A 21,642-nucleotide genomic window follows, 5' to 3' on the forward strand; every position below is an offset into this window, starting at 1 on the left:
TCTAGACACCCTATTCTGGACCTACAGGCGCACCTCAACCATTTCACACAGGTATTTGGGAACCCGGGTTCCACTGCAGACCTTTGTGGTGAGCAGGAAGAGGATATTTCACCTTCCACTGCCCTTCCAAGCATGGGGAGGAGAGCCCACGGTATGCATTCTCGAGGCTGAAGTGGACCGAGCCTTAGCACGCTTGATGGCTTGCACAGCAATGGGACTAGACAGTCTGTCAGCACGGCTGCTAAAGAACCGCGGGCCCAGTGCAAGAGAACCGTTGGCGGACTTGTTCACAGGCATCAAGAGGACTGGCGATTGGGCAGGATCACCCTTGTCCCAAAGCAGTGTGGTAACACTGCAAACCTGGGCGACCACTGGCCACTCACCGTCACCAGTGTTGTGTACCACCTGTTTGCAAGCATCCTTAAGGACTGGCTCAGCGGGTGGGCCAAAGCACACAACCTCCTAACAGAGCTGCAGAACGGATTTCGTCGGGGTTGCAGACTGGATGACAACCTGTTTGTGCTTACGCAGTACACAGAGATCTCCAGAAAGGAGGAACGCCCCCTGTTGTGCTGCTTCTTGGACGTAGAGAGGGCATATGACTCTGTACCCCATGCCCTTCTCGTCAAGAGTCTCACACGTCTGGGTCTCCCTAGGACCCTACAGGACACCATACAACGTCTGTGTGATGTTATAAGGTTTCGCGACTTAAGCAAGGTACTCGGATGCACAGGTAAAGGACTGCCACACGGGGTTTTGGAATATGTCGAAGAACATTTATACAAGAGAAGAGAGATGCCGGGAGATGCAACACAAACGGATACAGAGTACGGTTGAAATGTTGAGGGGGCAGAAATGATGCGAACAGCGGAACAGTCCAATTCGTAACCAATAAAGAAAGTGGAATGGGTGCAGTCTTACGATTCAACAAGTTCTGCTGTGGTTGCAGAGGCGAAGTGGAGACTTCTGTGTCGTCAGGTGAAGCAGCGGAGGCAGAGAGCTGTGGCACGCTGCTTCCTCGACCTATTGTGGAGGGTGCGGACGTGGTGCCTGGCTGTCCGGTCGACGGCAGCAGGACCCCGTGGTTCTGGCCATCCGGTCGACAGGCCGCAGAACCTTCTGATTTTCTCACTAACAGTGAGTCCGCTGGGCTGCCCTCCGATTCTCAACGTCTTCCTCCTCCTCTTCTGCCTTCCTCGTGGTCATGGCGATAACATTCAACCATCAATGCCTTTGTTGCGTCGCACACCTCTAATGGATTGTTCATAGTCTTTTGATTTTACACCCTACACATCAGTCTGTATGAGAGAAATTCAGTGGTGGTGAAATTTGGTGGCGCGCGGCCAGCCTAAATTTAAGTGGCCGAGAGACTCCGGCAGGGGTTTCCACTTTCACCACTGCTGTACATACTGTATGCAGCAGACATTGAGCAGGAGCTACTCAAATTAGGCCTTGGCTTTGGCTTAAGATTTAGCACCAGGGCCACGGATCACGCTGCAGACTTCCGAGTCTGGCCTTCGCCAATGACTTGGTGGTTATGGCAGAAAGCTCATCAGAGCTCCAAGCGCTGCTGAACAAATGCCATGCCGAGGTCACGAAGCTGGGCCTACGGTTCAACACGAAGAAGACAGCAGTTGTCTGCCTCGCTGGTGGGCAAAACGTGTACAGTACGCACAGAATCCGACAGTCCCCATAGAGGGTGGTAAGCACAGTTTTCAGAATATCTAGGAATCCCTTTCACAACCAGATAGCTAACTGCAGGGCAATCTGCCAGACACGAGTACTGCAAATGGTACATTCGAGGTGTGTGTTTTCATTAAATGGGTGACGTTTTTTTGTGCAACAACAAAAATCTGACATTTGCGAGAGCAGGGTAAATATATATTTATTAAACCAAAACACTGGAAGAGGTTAACGTGAACAAGATGCACCACATGAACTAATACTGAGATTAGTTCCACGTCTTAGAAAGGCTGGCCATAGACTACACAGGCACAAAAAGGGCTATGGGGTGCAGCTTCAGGATTAGTGCATATGCGATAGTTTCTGTGCAGCAACCATGCAGCAATTTTTTGCGAGACTTATTGGCCCAATATTTAAAAATATGTGCTCATAGTTAGGGGTTTGAAGAATGAAATGAAATTTGGCTGACGATTACCATACTCTCTAATGCGAAATTTTGTGCGCAGGGTGAACTCCAATCATACCGATGACTGAACACGCCTGCTGTGCCTCATTAAGTGATTTCCTCATCAGAGATTGCACGAAGGTGCGCTATGTACTTGGGTGTTGTCCTGTAGCGTGTAGCCACAGGGGACCATGCCTTGTGCCTTTCGCCATACTTTTATCCTCTGCTTTCCTACTCACTCTACGTTAAGCTGCTTGTTCTCCCGGTTATCTTGCATTGCATCGCCCCTGGAGAGAATATCTAGCATCACGTAAGCATTCCGTCCTCCCCCCTCACACTTTTCCCATATTTTCCTCCAATTTTCTTGCTCCTATCTCGTTTGCATTTGCTGTTCCCTTTATTTGCAATGTTATGAGGGAGGATGGCGCTGTGAAACACTAGGACTGGGTGAGCAAATGCTGCACACAAAAATGTAAACAACATTTCTACTGTGTGCCCATGTCTGAGGTGCTTTCAGATCTTCAGTAAGTGGCTGGCACACCTATGGCAGAAGCTCGTCCTGATAGAGAGGACGCTGCACAGGAAACATTCGTTTTTTTCCAGAAATGGCAACCTTTGAAGACTAATCACGCACCTTCAATGAATAAAATCCTTTAGCAAATGTTAAAGGGACACTGAAGTGATTTTTAAACATTGCAGGATTACTAGCACAAATTGTAGTCCGGAGTCCATAGGCCATGTTTCAACCACTCTGAGTGCATTTACGCGAATTTATTTAGTAGAAAAAAATTCGAAAGGGCTGTCCTCGCCTCTGCATCCTCGCCCAATTTCGGTGGCGTTTTTGTGTGATGTCAGGAGGAAATGAGTTAACTTGACTGTGCTACTGAACGGCTCGCTGACCTTCCGACACAGTCATTCGGCCCAGCGTAGACCACCGGCCGCCGACAGGCTGTCACAATTCGTTCACTCAGTTGAAACTAAGCTACGACATGTCTGTGAATGGAAGAATGTGCCTTTCTTTAGTTTGTTAGTTTGTACACTGTATCAACCTCCAAGTCCAGGTCACTTCATACAAACCCTGCACAAACACACATGCCACACTTCGCTGACTAATACGTTAGTAGAAAAATCTAAGGCCAATTGTAGGCAGGAGAAGAGTCAGTGAAGCCAATATAGTTACTAAGGAAATAAAATCAGCTGAAACTTTTACCATACAGCATAAAACTACGGAGCAGGAAGCACTTTTTGTGCCGGGTGAACAAGCACAGCGGTCAGCAGCACGACCACACATCTGCGAACGCTTTTCCGTGTAAGAAATGCAATTGCTAGACATAAGATATTGTGGAAGTTTGGGGGACGCTTACTGCACGAGAGCTATACAACAGTAGTCACCTAATCTGCTTGAAATGCAAAAACTAAATAAAAGTGTAAAGTGGTTATACATTATATACCTCATATTTCAATGCCGGCAGCGCTGGCCCGTGGTTGAGTGGTCTGGAGCGTAAGAAATATTATTTTGCAAGTCGCACGTACGAATCCCCTAGGGTACATTTTTTAAGTTGATGTTTTCGTTTTCGGTCGATGCTTTTTATACTGAGTTTACCATTTTTAGGCCGTAACATTCATTGCTAAACGAGCGAGTTCGCAGAGTGCGCGCAGACTAACACTGACGCGCTAGCGAGTTCTTGTTGGTGTGCTGTTGCCTTAAGCACCGACTGCTTGCCGGCAGTAGGCACAAGCCAGAATCAGCAGACCCTTGGCCTGGTGCGAACACGCTTTTTACTATACAAGCTTAAGTGAGGCAAGCTCCAAAGATGGGGGAAAAGCGCATGGCGTTTGAGCGTCCGCGGTGACGCGGAGGGCATTCATCCACTGCGTAGGCCTCATCAGTGACTGCTACAATTCCAAGCCGTCCTGAGAGGCTTATCTTAGGCAATTTACAGCCAAAATGGCAGAAGCACGGGATGGCGATTATTGATATCGAGAATGCCCATCCAACGATAACGTCGGATGTCAAGCATGTCGTTTTACTGAACCGGAACTTGTTTGAATGCTAATCTTGGACATCGTCCAATCATGGTGCACCTCCTCCCAACGTCACAGTCTTTAGTTGGTGCGGCCGCTGCAGACCGCGCATGGTAGTTTTTCTTTTGGGCTTTATAGATAATTACCAACTTATCAACCGAATAAACAAATAAAAGTGTGTTAATTTGAGCCAGTCTATGCAGTGCAAGCAAAAACTGGAGCTTGACAAATTCACTTTAGTGTCCCTTTAAATGCATAGGGCCGCTCACCAGGACGCAATATATTATGAGTGACCAGGTCATCACTTTCAGTAAAACCCTTTTAATACCCACTACTCAACTTACACGCACTCATCAGAGTGCAAACGTTCATGTTTAACCAGGTTTGATCTTTGAGCAAAGCTTTTCTGACAGATGCTACAAATGTAGGGTTTCTCACCAGAGTGTGTCCTTGCATGAATAGCCAGGTCGGAACTTCTACTAAAACTCTTCTCACAGCTGGTACACACGTATGGCCTCTCACCAGAGTGCAATCTCTCATGATCTACCAGGTGGCATTTTTTAGTAAAGCTCTTCTGACAGGTGCTACACATGTAGGGACTCTCACCAGAGTGCAATTTTTCATGAATAACCATGTCGCCACTTCTGATAAACGTTTTCTGGCAGATGCTACACATGTAAGGCCTCTGACCAGAGTGCAATCTTTCATGGCTAACCATGTGATGTTTTCGAGTGAACCCCTTCTGACAGATGCTACACACATATGGTCTCTTACCAGAATGCAACCTTTCATGAAAAATCAGGTCAGCACTTCTACTAAAGCTCCTTTGACACATTTTACACACGTAGGGCCTCTTTCCAGAGTGCAATATTTCATGCCTAACTAAATGGCTTTTTTTAGAAAAGCTCTTCTGACAGCTGCTGCACACGTAAGGCCGCTCACCAGAGTGCATTCTCTCATGAGTAACCAGGTGGCATTTTTTAGTAAAGCTCTTTTGACATGTGCAACAAATGTAGGGACTCTCACCAGAATGCAATCGTTCATGAAGGACAAGGTCGCTGCTTTTGATGAATGTCTTCTGACAGGTGCTACATGCATAGGGCCTCTCACCAGAGTGCAATTTCTCATGAGTAAGCAGATGGCTTTTATCAGCGAAGGACTTCTGACAGAAGCTGCAAACGTAAGGCCGCTCACCAGAATGTAATCTTGCATGAGTAACCAGGTGGCTTGTCTTTGTAAAGCTCTTCTGGCAAATGCTACAAGTGTAGGGCCTCTCGCCAGAGTGCAATCTTTCATGCCCAACCAGGATATCTTTTCTAGTAAAGCTCCTGTTACAGATGCTACATATGTACGGCCGCATGCCAGTGTGCATTCTCATGTGGATGTCCAGGCTGTGTTTTTTCCGGAAGACTTTTTTACAAACATGGCATATGAAGGGCAGGTTCCCTCTGGACACTGCTCTTCCGTGGAGGTTGATAAAACTCCTAAGTGGGCAGAATAAGACACTAGATTAAAAAATTGCACAAAGTTATTCCAAGAAAAACAGAAAATGCAAACTGATCCATCCTGCAAATAAACTGTTTATTCACAAAATGAATGGCATTTTTGTAAACACTACCACAGTGCATTTAGAGATAAGTTGTCTGCAAAATCTCATTTTGGAAGGCTTCCTCCAGTATTCATTCCAAACTTCCTCATTGACTAAGAAGCTAAAAAAACACTGCCATCAGTCATTAATACATATATAGCACTGCAAGTCCAGTGTTTTGCATAGCTAACAAGCACAAGTAAACTAAAAATAAACCACATAAACAAGGCCCAAAGGATGCCAGTAAGAAAACCACTTTAGTGAAACAGGCTGTCTCAAATATATGGCCAAATGCTAATATATTACACTCGTTAGGGGAAAAATCTGTAAATTAATTTTTTTACTGTGAGGTTTATGCACCAAAATTACACTTGGGCTATGAGGCCCACTGTCTAGGAGGGCTCCGGATCAATTTGACCATTTAGAGATCTTCAACGTGTACGGAAATCTCAACACATGGAGAGTATTGGTTTGGGCGAGTTGGTACATAGCGACGCATCGAAGCGCCGCAACGACGAGGACAGCAACACAGAAGACGACACACAGAGCGCTAACTTCCAACTTTAATGACACAAAAAACCCAACCACCACATATATAATGCTCTTATCAGCCAACATGCCTCGTTTGAACCAACCATGATGTAGTCAATATCACAACAACAACAAAAAATAAAACTGCGCAGAAGTTGAACATTGTCAAAAAAACGATAAAAGTATCACAATACAAACACCGATCAAAAAGAACAAATAAAAATCCTTTTTAGAAATAGGAAGTTGCCAAATTCACGCACGAGCAAGCAATTCAAGCATGCGTGGAAGACACACGCTCCGGACAAGAATTCATGGGTTTGACCTTAAAAAATCTAACTCTTTGGGTCCGAGAGCTACCGACGGCTTTGAAACGCAACGATCGCCCAAATCAGCGGTGGTTTTCGCTTCCAAAATTTCGCGTGTAAGAGGGTGTCGGTACTTGGCCAGAACAAAACACTTCTCAAAGAGGGGAAGGAGAACAGCCCCACTTTTTGCAGTGCAAATCAAGAAAGCCCCCATGCAAAAAGTGTGGCTGTTCTCCTCCCCTCTTTGAGAAGTGTGTTGTTCTGGCGAAGCACCGACACCCCCTTACACGCGAAATTTTGGAAGCGAAAACCATCGCTGATTAGGGCGACCATTGCATTTCAAAGCCGCTGATAGCTCTCAGACCTAAAGAGAGATTTTTTAAGGTCAAACGCGTGAATTCTTGTCCGGAGCGTGTGTCTTCCGCGCATGCGTGAATTGCTCGCTCTTGCATGAATTTGGAAACTTCCTATTTGTAAATAGGCTTTTTATTCGTTCTTTTTGGTCGGTGTACGTGTACTGTGATACTTTTATCGTTTTTTTTGACAATGTTAAACTTCTGCGCAGTCGTATTTTTTGTTGTTGTGATATTGACTACATCCTTTTCGTTCAAACGAGGCATGTTGGCTGATAAGAGCACTATATATGTGGTGGTTGTTTTTTGTGTCATTAAAGTTGGAAGTTAGCGCTCTGTGTGTCGTCTTCTATGTTCCTGTCCTCATCGTTGCTGCGCTTCGATACATCGTCAACACATGGGCTTTTTCACTTTTCTTCTCCAGCAGAAAAGCAGCGACCGCTACCGGATTCAAACCCACGTCCTTGGCTCAGCGAATCGATGCCTTAGCCACTGAGTTACCAGAATAAGTAGCGGTAAAATTTGTAAATGTTGCCCAGCATTTACAAAACGCAGGTTTATTTCAAGCACAAAGTGTAGCAGAAACGTAACCATCATGCTGCACAAGTCCCAGATTTAAAGAGCATACGTATGCAGGACGCTGCACATACCAACTTCACTACAGTGAATAGCTATCTTTCCTGCCATGCATTACAGCCAGCCAGCTAATTCTGAAAAAAATAGCCTCCAAGTTGCAAAAATAGGGGCTTCCTGAGTACCCCTGTTCAGTCAGCGTGTTAGGAATCTTGTCGATTGATAATGAAGGCAAGCATGTCGTAAGCCTAACTAGAAATGTCCACTGTATTAGCTTAGTCCGTCTTCAGTGTCTCAAAAAAAAGATGGAAAATCACGTTATTTTCCTGATTTCATAAAACATGGCTCACTGAGAACCACGTATAAAATTGCACCTTGTGGTGAAAAAATTCCTGTGGACAGTGGACACAGCCAGAAACAAAAAAAAAATCCCATTTTTGTTCCCATTGAGAAAGCAGCCACGAAGACGCAAATTCAATGCACAAAAGTGCTTGCGTCCCTGTAAGGTGGAGGCTTGGGGACACTCCAGCACATGAGTAAAAGTCTGCATTTTTCAGCCCCACAAAATGATGCGCTCATAACACATGAGAAAACTGCTGCAAGATCTTGCAGTTTGACTAATTTCTGCCCCATCAACCGAGTTCCTGCCATGCGGATAACTTGACATGCCTGGAGGGTCATTCAGAAAATTCCTCTTTGCTGACACTAGTAGCTCAGGCAAATATCCCTTGTTGCAGCATCAGTGTTGATGCTTCCATGTTCTATTGTATCAATTTCACAAGCAATATTCTGACAAAAAAGCATGAAAACAAGGAAGAAGCCCTAACAAGCAGCACTCGCACTCACAAAGAGCTGGGGCATTTTTCATTGCAGGAATCGGTTCGTGCCAGGACTTGGGATAGAAGTGCCCGGAAAATTTCTTGTGGCACAATTTAGGTGCCCCAGATGGCAGCTGGCAGTAATGCAGAGAATATTTTTTTAACTCTTACCGAATAATAAAGTGGAAATTGCACAGGTGTTGTCTGTGCAGGGGCACTTAGCAGCTGCATAAGGGCTTCGAGTTTTGATGGTTGTTCAATTGTACCAACGGCACTGCTCTTGCACAGCTCACTTAATGGCAGTGGCCCCCTAATGAAATCATGTACTATATGCGGTGGGTAGCGCACCACTTATCTCACGAACAGCTGTTCTTTATGACAAGCACCAGTTAGCGTAGCTTCTCCTCCTCTCATGTCGGGATCGACACTCCGAAACAAATGGCATATCTTCAGCAAACATAGCAACACCTTTCTTCAAATATCTGAACGTGGAATTACAGCAGGATTTGTGATGCTCACAACGATTATCTGTCCTAGCTAAGGTGTGCTGTATTTTTTGATGAAAGTAATTCTAAGTGGGGTAGTTTCCTTTTTAGCTCTTGAGTGCAGCCCTCGCTTTGCTTTCCAGAGCAAACTAATTATTCTGAATCTTTTTCCCCCCAAAGTTTGCTCATTCAAAACTAGCAACATTTTCTAACTGCTTTGGCCCGTGTACACGCTGATACATGTTATCACAAAAGCCTCTGGAAGTGTACGGCTGCTAAAGAACCACCTGTGAGCGAACTGATTGTGCATTTACGTCTGTTTAAGTGGACTAGTAATGCGTACGGTGTGAGGAGGGTACCATGTTTTTGGTGGCAATCCTAGCTTGCGGTGGCTGCACCGACAAACAAGGGTGCCAACATGGCGAGGTCCTTCAGGGTTGCCTAAAAGAATACAGGGCATAAAGGGACTGGTACTTAGCACCACTTCCAGTGCCACAATTTCTATTTCTATTTGTTGAGGTGCCCATTCCACTAGATTTCGTGCACGAGACCCCTACAGCTGAGCAAAGTGACTTGTTTTAAGGCAGGGCTATCCACGGTGTTGATATTTGCAGTGTAAGCAGTAGCACTGCAAGCATTGCAACTCACCCTCTGTTGCTAGACTGTGGGTCACGGAAGCAGGTGTGAGGACCAGCCTCCATTGCAATGTCTCCACCTTCACGTAAAGCCAACAATTCTTCCAAGGCACCATCTTGGGCATTGTCCACATTAGGAACTGAAAAAATCAAATGCAGGCACTGCTATAGGCAATCAGTGTTGTATGAACCCTTGGATAGGCACTATGCTTGACTGCAACCACTGAACGTTGCCTACAAGTTGGACTTGCTGATGCTATACTCGGTTACAACTCAAGAACGGCACCACCTCATGTAGCGTATCACTCCGCCAAAGCACCGGACCCGTGACGTCAGTGCGCGCGCGTTTTGAAAGGGGTTTGCTATGAATGCGTGATATCGTCTGCCTTGTCTCACGCAGTTTGTTTGTCATCACTGGAGTCGTTTATAAGTATAGTAAGTCCAAAAAATCACGGGAACGGCTCACGACATGTTCAAAATATTCCCAGTAACGCCCTACTTTCGCCGCGCAGAGACACATCCGGCTACGGTGATAAGGCACAGCGGCAACTTCCAGTGCCATTCTTAAGTTGTCACCGAAGACTTAACAAAAGTTTTATTCATGTAGCAATTTTTTTTATGCAGTATTAACCTTGCAAATGAATTAATGCTGACACTCAATGCTCGAGTTCTCTAGAAAAAAAGTTTATAACCTGGGGCTTCTACCAATTGTCAAATGGAATGGATACTGTAAGCTGTCTGAAGCAGCTGCCCTTTGAATTGTTCTGTTCCTTGCATGCTAATGCACATATTTTTGTTGCACATAAATTTCTCCTCAAAATATTCCTTTGAAAAGTACAGTGCTGTATTGTATTACCTTGTAGTTACATTAAATGATGACATTTTCAAAAAAGTGGCTCCACAGAGAATGTCTGCTTACAGTTAACAGTCAAACACCTGGTGTTTTTTTTATTTTGTTACTTGAAACTAATGCAAACGCCACTTCTGCTGGTCTCATACAGGGGTGACCAAAATGCTGAAACTGGTACATCAACACGTTATAAATAGGCCTGCTCAACATAACTCACCAGTTTACAGAAAAGCTGCTGAAAACCCACCATACCCTTGTCCGTGTGTCACTGTATATGGTGTGAACTAAACATTTTCACTGCAACTGCTCAGAGGTCAAGTGCACACACTAAAAGTATCCCATCACAATACCATTGATTATAATGGTTGCATATGCATGAGTTGCAAACAAACTGATACTATACTCGGTGACAACTTAAGAACAGCACCGTAAGTTGCCGCTGTGCCTTATCACTGTAGTCGGATGTTTCTCCGCGCGGCGCAAGTAGGGCGTTACTGGGAATATTTTGAACATGGCGTGAGCCGTTCCCGTGATTTTTTGGACTTAATATGCTTATAAACGACTCCAGTGACGACAAACAAACTGCCTGAGACAAGGTAGACGATATCACACATTCATAGCAAACCCCTTTTAAAACGCGCGCACACTGACGTCACAGGTCCGGCGCTTTGGCGGAGTGATACACTACATGAGGTGGTGCCGTTCTTGAGTTGTAACCGAGTATAAGAGGTGAAATGTCTTAGGTTTAAAAGACAGCTGCTTGCAAATGAAAACTGAGTGAGGTTCCCTCAATCAATAATTCTAAACGTAGAAACTGCTTGCCGGCGCACACCGTATGTGAAGAGCCGGATGTAACCCTTCAGTTGAGAACTATTAATAGCAGCAAATATTGAATATGATTTTTTTTTGCTATCTTCAACAATCACGCCAGGCTAGTGTGCCTTGTCTCTGATACTTCAAGTCCAACCATCGCCTCCTGTATTTTTACAATGCCAAACGCATCAGCCCGGACTGGCCAACCAAGCCCTCTCCTACTCCGGCCACTCTCCCCCAATCTGTAGCCTTCCCAGCGCTTTAGTCACGTGACCGGTTAATCCCGGCGCAACGCGCGTTGGAAAGCGGCAATGTTGACAAAACGTGCTCTGCCGCGAGCCTGAGTTTTCTGGCGCTGGCGGGGGCGCTCCCTCCTTCGGTGATCTCAAACATAGGTTGCCTTGGCAACTAGGCACAAGCCACTCTCGAAATTAGTTACGGTTGCGTGATCCCGGTTCAGCTCGGGGCCCCACCTTGCGAAATCTAGGCACTTCAGGCGTACCAGTCACTCCCATTGGGAAGCGCACGATACGTTTGGCATTGTAAAAATACAGGAGGCGATGGTCCAACTAGTATTAGGCACCCTAATAAAAACAACTGTCCCCTGGAATTCTTTTCAGCATGGTGGACCTATGCAATATCTGAGCAACCTTTCGTTCAGCTTCTGTGCTTACACCGCCAAAGTGCTACGTGTGGCAAGGTGCTGCAGTAAGGGTGAGCGCTGTTGCTGGAGAGCAGAAAGAGTGGCATTGTTCTTGTTGGTGGTTGTTGCTGGCACAGCCTCTGTGGTTTTAGCATCCGGTGTGCTGATTAGTTGAACTACCAGAGGGAACAGAGGCAGAACTGGGGCAGGACCAACTTAGTGTTGCAGACCTGTGCCGCTGCCAAACCAGGCATTGCTTTGCCACCCAGACAGCTGCGTCGACACATCTCCCATGGGGGAAAGAAGCAATCCTCTTTTCATGCCTTTGTAAAATTTTCTTAGTAATCTTAATGTGCATCATTTTTTTTCAGATGAACTTGCCAGAGGTTTTTGAGTAGGCCAGCTGAGGACCCTGGTTATAGCTACATGTGAATTGTGTAGCCTGACTGTTTTTGGTTGGGTGGCCACGTGTCAAACACTTTGTTTTCGTAAGTGGGATACAGCAAGAGTTGCTTGCATGTGCATAACAGCGATACTGAAAGCAACAGTGGAGATTTTTAGTGCAAGCTGATACAGCAATGAAAAGCAGTGAAAAGCTCGCACTGATATATTTTGTAAGTGCGAAGCAGTTGAAGGTCAGGATAGTGTGATTAGTGGATTTCCATATTATCTTTCCAGGTAAAGGTGTGCCTCGTGGCAATAATACCCTTGTCCTTCAAGTCTTCCAGAAGATCAGCATCCATTTGTTTAGCAGGTCTGTCTCAAAGATCACACACTGAGAGCTGTTGAGACTGAGATGAGGTGTGACCCTGATGCCCCGATTGACCACAAATGACTGAGAAAGGAGCTTCATGGCCTACTTTTGATTATAAATGTTAATAAGCGTACCTCTGGTTATTGTTTCTTGCGCTATGATTTTCCAAATTTCCAGTGATGCTTCAATAAACTTTCAGGTCAAAAATACAGACTGCCAGGCAACAGGGCATACTGTATCAAGTGATTCGATCACAAGAAAACAGGAGTATTGTCTGGCTGAGGAAAACTCACGATTTGGTGTTCAGGACACAAAACTTTTATGCCGCTCCTTTTCACGATCTGATCACGCATTTTTGGGTGGGTTAGAATTCGTCATATGGCGCGAAAAAAGCAGTGAATGCGCTGCGCATAGTCCACTGTAGTTAACTTGGTACCTAGCAAAGCGTTTGAGTTGCCTGCCTGGTAAAGACAGGAATCCCTATAGTCAATGCTTGACGAGGGCTCTGATGGCTATGTGATGCTTTCAGCTTTCAACACATTGCAATTATTGGTCGCACCTTGTTTTTTTTTAATTGCTATAGTATGCCCGTTGGCATAAATACTATGCTACAAGTATAGGTTAACTCCCGTTTCGCGAAGAAACGCAAGTAGGAGTGGTGGTGGGGTCCCCATATCCACCGATGAAGGTCAGGTGGCCTGCCAGGGTGGAGGCCTGTGCTTGGGGGATGAGGGCCCACAGTGTCACCTGTCACTGTCACCATGAATCGGCAAGGTATGGTGTGCAAGGCATGTGAAAAGTCTTACACTGGCAATGTTAGTGTTAGCCCTTTACATTTACCAGGAATTGCACAAAGGGTACATTTCGCCTATGAAGCAGCACTATACTACACAACTGCAACCGAATTTAGAACACCAGGTATCTTTCGATATCAGCTTAAAAAGCTCAGCACGATGACTTTTTGACTTCCATAGCAACTGCGCCCTTTCAAGATAAGCCCAACAGCTTTGCTACTACACCACTGAGGTGTGTAATGACCCACTACTTTTTTTTTAAACCACATAATAGCGGCGGTATGGTTGGTGTAGTTTAAATTTTATACATGAAAAATCTTCAAGAATTCATACTATCACCATACACAGGGTGTAGGCAAATTACAGAAAAGAACAATATAAAATGCCTGTAACGAAGAAAATTATTTCTTCCATTCTGTTGACTGTTCCATACCAAATGGCTTACTTAGGCAAGTTAAAAAGAAAAAGTCTCACCTGAAAATTCCTCTGTTGTTTGGGAGCTTTGGCTGATGAATACCATACAAGCGAACTGTGTACCTGACAAGAGAATTCATGGTCAGCAATGCATACAACCTAGTACTTAAGCAGAATAAGCATGGTACCTCTAGCACTAGTCGCAATAGCTGCCTGCGTGCTTTGGTTGCAGAATACACGTTGTCTTAAGGCAGCATCTGTATATAGTGCCATGACGCAGCTTTTGAAGTTGAGCATGAGATGCCTGCTGCCTCTATTTTTTCTGAAAAAAAAAAACCACGGGTGAAAATTCCAACAATACAACTCGAGGATAACAGTATCAGTAACAAGCCAGTAAGCATTAGTTTTACATGAAGAAAACAGCATGCAAACGATTTAACCGACCAGAGTTGCCTTACTGAACCAGGTGAATGGGTAGCCAGATAGCTTCCTTGCTAACAAAACTCACGGTCCATTCACGTATTCGTCATTCCCTACTGCACTAGCCAAGACTACAGAAGCTATAGCTCTGTGTGTTTGAGAGACATGTTGCCATTTCAAGCTTGTTTCTCCCTCACTTATCTAAGCTTTTAAAGGCAGCTTTACTAGGCTTGTCAATACAAGCTTCCTTGTTAAAGTGAACTTCATATGCCACTCTGCCCAATGCAAAAGACTGCAGTGCCAGAAAACACATGCAGTGGATAAGTCTTTTTTCTTTCCTAACATATAGGTATGTAAACTTTTTTCATTGTACAGTATATGTCGGCAATTCTAAAAGCGTGCCTCTCGAGCCTCCAACTGTACGGGACTAAAAACATCAACTGTTGCAGTTGGACCAATGACGCGTGTGGCCATGAACTTCAGAATAGTTTTGCGCAAGCCTGGAGATCCACCCACGACCTTCCTTCAGCAGCAACTTCGGAAAGCACTAGGCTTCAGAAGAAGACTAGTGAAACGCAGCTGTAAAAATAATTTGATGTCAGGAAATGCTACAAGCTACCGCATAAATATTAGCTAAACAGGTTCCCAGTGACAGTGAAAATATTTTTTGTACTTCAGAACGGTTCTGAATTTTTTCTGTTTAGACATCAAACTATCTTTGTTACATTTTGCCGAGTTTGAGCTAAACTTCCCCAATGACAGTGTAAATATTTGTTATATATCAGAATGGTTCTGAATTGTTTCTGTTGATATAAAGCTATCTTTGTTACACTTTTTCCAAATTTGATTGTAAATTTCATATCTGCAGATTTATTACTCTTACCTAGGCAATTTGCTTCCCGTACATCACTGAAAAGCGAATTACAAGTATGTAACTTTATAGGCTTTAATATGGTATGCAACATTACATTTCCCACCCGAGAGATCTAGTGCCGTTTTTCCTGTACAACGCCAATCTAAAAATGTTTTTCTTTGACAGGAAAAGAGTTAGGGCAATAAATTTTTAGCAATATGACCACGGTATTTTTATAAAAGGGTCAAGATGGGGACCGATGGTCACACCATGACACTCTCAATGCAGACATAACTGATGTAGGACCTAGTTTTCCTTTTTCGCGGGTCTGCACGTTCGGTGTAGGGAATGCCCATTTTCAGACATAATCACATCACACACCATGGTGGTTCAAAAGTCGGTAATTATATACCCACCCCCTTGTTCGGGAATTGGCTAAGTTTATCACTGCTGTGGACAGATTTTAATGTATGGTTTCAACTGCAACTAAATCCCCAACTTCATTATTTTCTGAAGCGTTTTTATCCACACTATGTCAACAGTGACATAAAACAACACCACCCCTCCCCAACCTCAAAAATACTGCCTTTAAGTGTAAAAGCATGCAACCTTCCATCTAACGATGACGATGGTTGAACGCGGAGCTTTCTCATGATAGATTTTTTTGGTTGGCTGATCCTACACTGCGAGTATGTGCTACTTTGGAGGTGCAAACCACTTGTTTAAAATGCCCACAGCAACTCTTGGCTGTGCGCTCTGTATGTAGGCTTAACGTTTGGGTTAGGGCTGTACGGCACAAACAGTACCTGCTGCTTGGCATTCACTTCGACCATGTTGAAATGGAGCAACTCAATTGACCCCACCTTCAGAACACGAGGGACCCAGGTTGGATTCTGGCCATGGGAAGCGTTTTTGTTCTTTCACCTCACTCACGATCATTTATCATCATTGTTGGAGAAGTTTAGTTTTCCTGCGGTGTGTATTGGCAAACAAGTGCATCAGTGAGGACACGAAAGCTTTGCTTTAATAAATTGAGAGACTGCTCGTAAAAGGCAGTCGGTGGAGTGCAGAGGTAGGTGACATATGACCAAGGAAGCCCAGAACGTCTCACTCCAGTCCAGCTAAGAAAAATGCAGCTAAAAATACAACAGATTGATTGCTTTGAGATAAAAAATGTCCACTGCAAACAAAAATAAACAAGCAGTTCTAGTCAATGTGAAGGCTGTCAGAAGTGGAGAGCAGTGATTTGCATCTGGGCTGTGGCACCATTCATTGCTGTTCCCTACCACCCCTCAACACTTTTCCCTCTCTCTCTCTCTCACTCCTCTGTTAATGAATTGAAAAGGGGTTTATTCAATGCGATTCAATGTCCCTGCCTTCGCAGTGCTCACGTCCTTTCTGCTGGGATGGCTCGCATTCTTTTTTTATTGTTTCTTGTTTCGCCTGGGAACAGCACGAGCGGGAGTTTTGTTCTTTTTGTGCTTCCTTTCATTTCGAACGTGCTAAAGCCTTTCTGTATTGGACAGACTGGAGCCTTTGTATATCCAAGGTTAGCCGAGCTAAGCTGCAGTCATTTTTTTTCTTTTTGTGGCCGTGGCTAGCGCTTTGTAATCTTTATACTTCACGACCGCTTTACAATTGACGCAGTGAGAGCAGTCGGTCTTGATTTTTACTTAACTAGGCGTTGCGCTTCTGAGCACGAGGTCGCGGGTTGGATTCCTGGCCGCAGCGGCCGCTTTTCTGATGGAGGCGAAAAGCAAAAACGCTGGTGTGTACGAGATTTCGGTGCACGTTAAAGATCCCCAGGTGGTCAAAATTAATCCGGAGCCCTCCGCTACGGCGCGCCTCATCGCCTGCGTTGCGTCGGCGCGTTAAACCCTACAATCAATCATCGATTTTTGCTTAACTGGCAGAACCGCTATCGCTCACTGAAGCCAAGGCCGACGTAGCCATAGCTAGTTATGCGTGATATCCTGTAATTATTACCAGTGATTAATCATTAACAGCGACTCCGGCTAGTCAGTGAGCAGAAGCGGCTTGGCCGGTTGGGTAAGAATTAGACTGCTCTCGCTGAAATATTGTGAAGCGGGTGTGGGGTGGCCGCTTGGAGTTCCGACCGGACTGAGCTACAGTTGGTCCGATGCTCTGTAACTACAGTTGCAACGGATACATCGAATTATTGTCTATATCGAATAGTCTCAAGGTCCCCTTGGAAATCACATGCAAAAGTATTGGCGGTGAGCGCAACCACGGGCGGCGCTGCGGAGCGCGCCTCTGTGACGTCGGCTTAGGGATTCTCGCGTTTGTCGTCTGCTTCACTCGGGCTCGCTCTCTCTGCTGTTTCTTTGCGCGCGGTTGACTTTTTGTGCTTGTCCATAGCAGATCTCGCGTATGCGCAACTTCTTTTGGTAACAAAAAACTTAAAATCGCATAAACTATCTCAAGGCGTGACTTTAAGTATAGTTTTTTGATACCGCTCCGGAAAAAAACATTGCCGGCGTCGCCCATGCATTGCTGCGAAGCTGGTCCTGTGCGGAGCGCGAAGAGTCGGAGCTAGGCGTCAGTTTCTGTATTCAGCAATCTTTCGAACAAAGGTAACAGCCGGAGTCTGACAACCGACAACAGCGAAAATGGAAGACCAAAACAAATTCCAGGCCTTCGGGGCTGTCGGCTTTGGCAGAAGACATTACGATTCCAGCTAATCGTATGTAAGGTAAAACAGATTTGGCAACCTTACCTAACGCTCAAAACTATTGTATCAAGTAACTTTACGTTGTCGCGGCATGAAAGTGTGCCGACATGCAATATGGGGCACAAATAATGTAGGTTGATTTCCAAATAACCTGCTGTGTGTATAGGCGCGTGCTGGTTTTATACCAGGCTTCTAACCAGTATGGGGGCTTATTGAGCAAAACAAGTTACCTGTACGGCAAAAATACAGTAAGACTATGTTTGTTCAGATTTGGAGGGATATTTCGTTACATTTGCCACAGCCATATCCCAGTATTCAGATAGGCGTTATAGTAAAACAGCACTCCAGAGGGGGAGGAAAAGGAGGAGGAGAAAACTTTAACAGTAAAATCGAGCTGGTTAGTAGGCAGGCTCCTCAGTCCAAGACGAGAGAGTAAGAGTAATTTTCTTCAATTCATCGACCGTCATCCCGAGTAGGCCAGGATTTGTTCTGTGCGACTGAAGGGGTTGGAAAACAATAAAGAGCTGTTTGGACATATTCATCGGTTTCGAACTGTGTTATACTGAAAACCGGCATGTATACTATTTATTGCGTTCGTTAGCAAGTATATCAAGCCTTCAACACCGTAATAATGACATAATTGTTCGCGTTGAGATTGAGTTCGTTACGATAACGATGGTTCGATAGAAATTCGGTGCACAAAAGCCGCCTTCGAGTACTGTGGACAACGCTATATGAGCCGTTTCGCGGTGGCATATATAGCACAAACCTTCTCATTGCATTTGCATGTGAATAAACAACGCACGCTGTGGGTATGTACTTTTGTGCGCAGCCTTAAGGAAAGCCCATTTCTGAAGAAGGTGCTGTATACCTCACAGCCCGAAGAAAATATCCACACGAACTTTGTGAGCCTCGGAAACATCCCCAAACCTCCTAAGACGTTTGGGACGGTGCAGAAAAATTAATGAGTTGGGCACAGAAAAAAACATTCATCTAACACAAGTCAACAACAACGAAAGATATAGAAGACATCCGTTTTATTTCCTGCTGTGCGACCCGCTGCTTGGTGCGTATAGCATTAGACTGCCGAGTCTTCATAAGAGCATCTCAGAAACAGTTTAGGGAAGCCTACGCATTTTGAATACTTATCGAGGAGCTCTGAGCACTGAAACTCGCAAATACGCTAGATAGGACGAGGTACGCACGATCGTCTGAGCGCTGCTCTATGAAAGTCGTTCTCTCTCTCCTCGTGTATTGTAAACTTGTGGGAGATAAAGCTTGAAATTATTCAGAGCTGTCAGAATCTGACTGAAAATAGGCTTTTTAAAGCACCAAAGCATCAAAGCGGGCGATTTCCAGCACAGGCACTACTGCCAGTCACAAGCGGATGACCGCGGCACGGGTGTAGCAGCGGCGCGAATGTAGCAGACGACAGCGTAGCGAGTCCCTAAGCCGACGTCAGAGCCAGGGGGCGCCACTCAAACATCTCACCGCCAATAGCGCTGTTGTACGCGTGTATTCAACACTTGATCACGGGCACATTTGATATATCGGACGCTGCGCCGCAAATGGCCCAGCAAGTGCGCTCTCCTCCTGACAGGATGGACGCTTCTGACTGGGTGGATGGTCATGACTTCTGGAGGGCGCTGCTGCACTTGTTGGGGAGGAGGTGGAGTCACGTCGTTTCGATTACCTTCTTCTCGCAAATTAGAATAGGGGCCAAACGCATGGCAGCGAGAACGCGGGGAGCAATGGGGAACGAAAAGCAATAAAGGAGAAGGGGAAACCGACCAGAAGCGCTCGTTTTCCCAACATTTTTTCTGCGCACTTGAGCGTTTACCAGTGGTGGCTCGCGCAGTTGAACCGATGCAGTGTGGTGCGTGTTTTTTCCTCCACGACACGCATTTTGGAGCCAAGATCACGAAAAAAACGGAAGACTTTGGAATAAGCAACAAAAAGGGAACATTACGTTACTGGCACAGGCCGGTGAAAAGATGTCAGCTGCAGAGGCATTAGAAATTTCTTGCATTTTTTTGCGCAATACCGCAGCACGGCCAAGGCCCAGTCAATCAGGAACGGGTCGTGGGCAAAGCGGCTATGTTGCCCGGCCAGCGCGGCTCCAGGTGAAAGGTGTTCGAAAGCTGAAGACAGCGGCGCTGAGTGCCTCGAGAGTGAATATAGAGGGCCATTCCGAATACGCCATGCGCATTCCGAATGACACCATGGCACACAAGTTTGTAAGTACTGACGACGATTTGCAGGCTGTGGCGGACATCAACGACGCCGAAGAAGCGGACCCTATAGCGGCCCTGACAATGTTTTCAACCGCCGACTGGAGCCGAGGTTGCATCAGTGTTCACAAGCGAGTCTCAGACTTTTGTCATGTTAAATAAAGTGTGGTGGTCGTTGCGCTTAGGTTCGAATTAACCGTGCTGTGAAGAACAAATCGGGAAGCTACCGCTGTTGCGACTTTGAAAATTTTCAGTGATGTGCGAAGTTTCCAGATAAGCTCCAGACAGGGTTATTTTATAGTTCGAATTAGCGATATATCGAACTATTTCGCAATTCTCTTGGAGTTCGAAATACCCGTGTTCGACTGTAAATGCCAGTGAATAGTAATTAAGAGTGTCTCCGGCTAGTCAGCGAGCGCAAGCGGTTGGGCTGGTTAGGTAAAAATCAAGAAAGACTGCTCTCAACGCACGTTGTGTTTCCTCAGGACGGAACTTTGGCACTTGTTATCATTCCCTCTGGACGGAGAGCTAGACCCAGCCTAAAAGAAAAATAACAGCGTGGCGGAGCTAGGGTTTGAAGCCAGAGCTTCAGTGCACAAGTCAGAGGCGTCACCTTGACACCATGAAGCCAAACGCCAGACAGACAGACCGCGGTGCACGCAACCATCGCGCGCACATCTTACCTGGAATCGTTATCTCCCGGAAGACAGTTCAAAGCGCAATCAATCACTCCCCACCAAGGTCCGACACCGGCGACTGCGGGATGCCGCGGATAAGCACGTCACTCCGCTGTCGGGTAGCCTTCTATGGGACGAACAGAGGCCACCGAGGGGCAAAAGACACGACAGCCACGACCAGCACGGGCAGGCAACCCTTTTCAGAAGTGGTTGCGAAGAGGCGCAGCGAACAAGAGTACGGCAGAGGTCAAGTCCTGCATCGTAAGCTGATTTATGAACTACATATTACCGCAAAAACCGTGTTGTTGTTTCACGCACGCCTGACAGCCAGTACTAGAGACGAGAGCAGCCCACGCCACACCTCAGTGTGGCAACCGACGGTTTGACGACGGATTGTCTTCGGCGAGTAGCGGCGCTACAGGCGTATGTTTATCCATTCATGACAGATATTTACCTTTGTTTCCGTTAGAGTGACATCTGATCGAGTAGTATTAACTTTATGCTGATAGGTGCAAGCGCAGTAGAATAAAGTTATGATAAAGTAGCATTTCCAAATGTTTTTCTGATGACTTAGAAGTACTTGAAACAAGTTAAGGGACTCTGGTTTTTGTAGGCGAAACTTTAGCAACCACGTCCAACGTTCGCACTTATCTAAAGCTAAAATGTTTCTGAAGATCCAAAGTACACCCGCGGAAGTCTCCAATTTCGGATGTCCGACGAGGCCGTGGGGCGTACGGAAGCGTTACAAACGGTCCATACCATAGAGATAATGTACGGAGTGCTAAAACACTACTGCCCACAAAACTTAAACCACGTAAACCCCAGTGCAGTTGAACGGCGGTCGCACATTCGCGTGCGCCTGCAACCAACGTTTATAGATACTTTTTAGAAAAATAATCGATAAACGTGTATAGAGACTCCATAGAAAAAGTATTTATAAACGGTTCTTGCAATGACTTACAATGCGACAGCCGTCAATATAGCGCAGAGTTATTTAACCACTGATCAACAAATTAACATACGCATGCAGCGCTCTCATCCCCTGGCGGCGCTCCACCAC

General features: G+C 45.6%; 2 protein-coding genes across 11 annotated transcripts in view; one reads left to right on the forward strand and one right to left on the reverse strand.

Annotated features, from left to right (window-relative positions):
- LOC144158574 (histone-lysine N-methyltransferase SUV39H2-like) overlaps positions 1 to 21,642 on the reverse strand; it is a 60,338-nt gene that overhangs the window by 38,313 nt on the left and 383 nt on the right. For 4 of the 6 annotated variants that reach the window (XM_077689541.1, XM_077689543.1, XM_077689540.1 and 1 more), the window contains exons 1-4: positions 20,589 to 20,728; positions 13,898 to 14,031; positions 13,770 to 13,832; positions 9,455 to 9,581 (exon numbers count right to left, since the gene is read on the reverse strand). In XM_077689541.1, coding sequence (XP_077545667.1) covers positions 9,455 to 9,581; positions 13,770 to 13,832; positions 13,898 to 14,006 — 299 coding nt within the window. In that variant the 5' untranslated portion in view covers positions 14,007 to 14,031; positions 20,589 to 20,728. Of the gene's footprint in view, positions 1 to 950; positions 5,638 to 9,454; positions 9,582 to 13,769; positions 13,833 to 13,897; positions 14,032 to 20,588; positions 20,729 to 21,642 lie in introns of those variants that run through there. The other 2 variants (XM_077689545.1, XM_077689539.1) reach the window with 2 other exon arrangements.
- LOC144158576 (uncharacterized) overlaps positions 20,669 to 21,642 on the forward strand; it is a 58,690-nt gene continuing 57,716 nt past the window's right edge. For all 5 annotated transcript variants that reach the window (XM_077689548.1, XM_077689555.1, XM_077689554.1 and 2 more), the window contains exon 1: positions 20,669 to 20,843. In XM_077689548.1, the coding sequence (XP_077545674.1) occupies positions 20,669 to 20,843 (175 nt within the window). The remainder of the gene's footprint in view (positions 20,844 to 21,642) is intronic.

This window comes from Haemaphysalis longicornis, unplaced genomic scaffold (genome assembly GCF_048455015.1).
Source record: "Haemaphysalis longicornis isolate Haplotype H1 unplaced genomic scaffold, Haemaphysalis longicornis Haplotype H1 scaffold_10, whole genome shotgun sequence".
Taxonomy (NCBI): Eukaryota; Metazoa; Arthropoda; class Arachnida; order Ixodida; family Ixodidae; genus Haemaphysalis; species Haemaphysalis longicornis.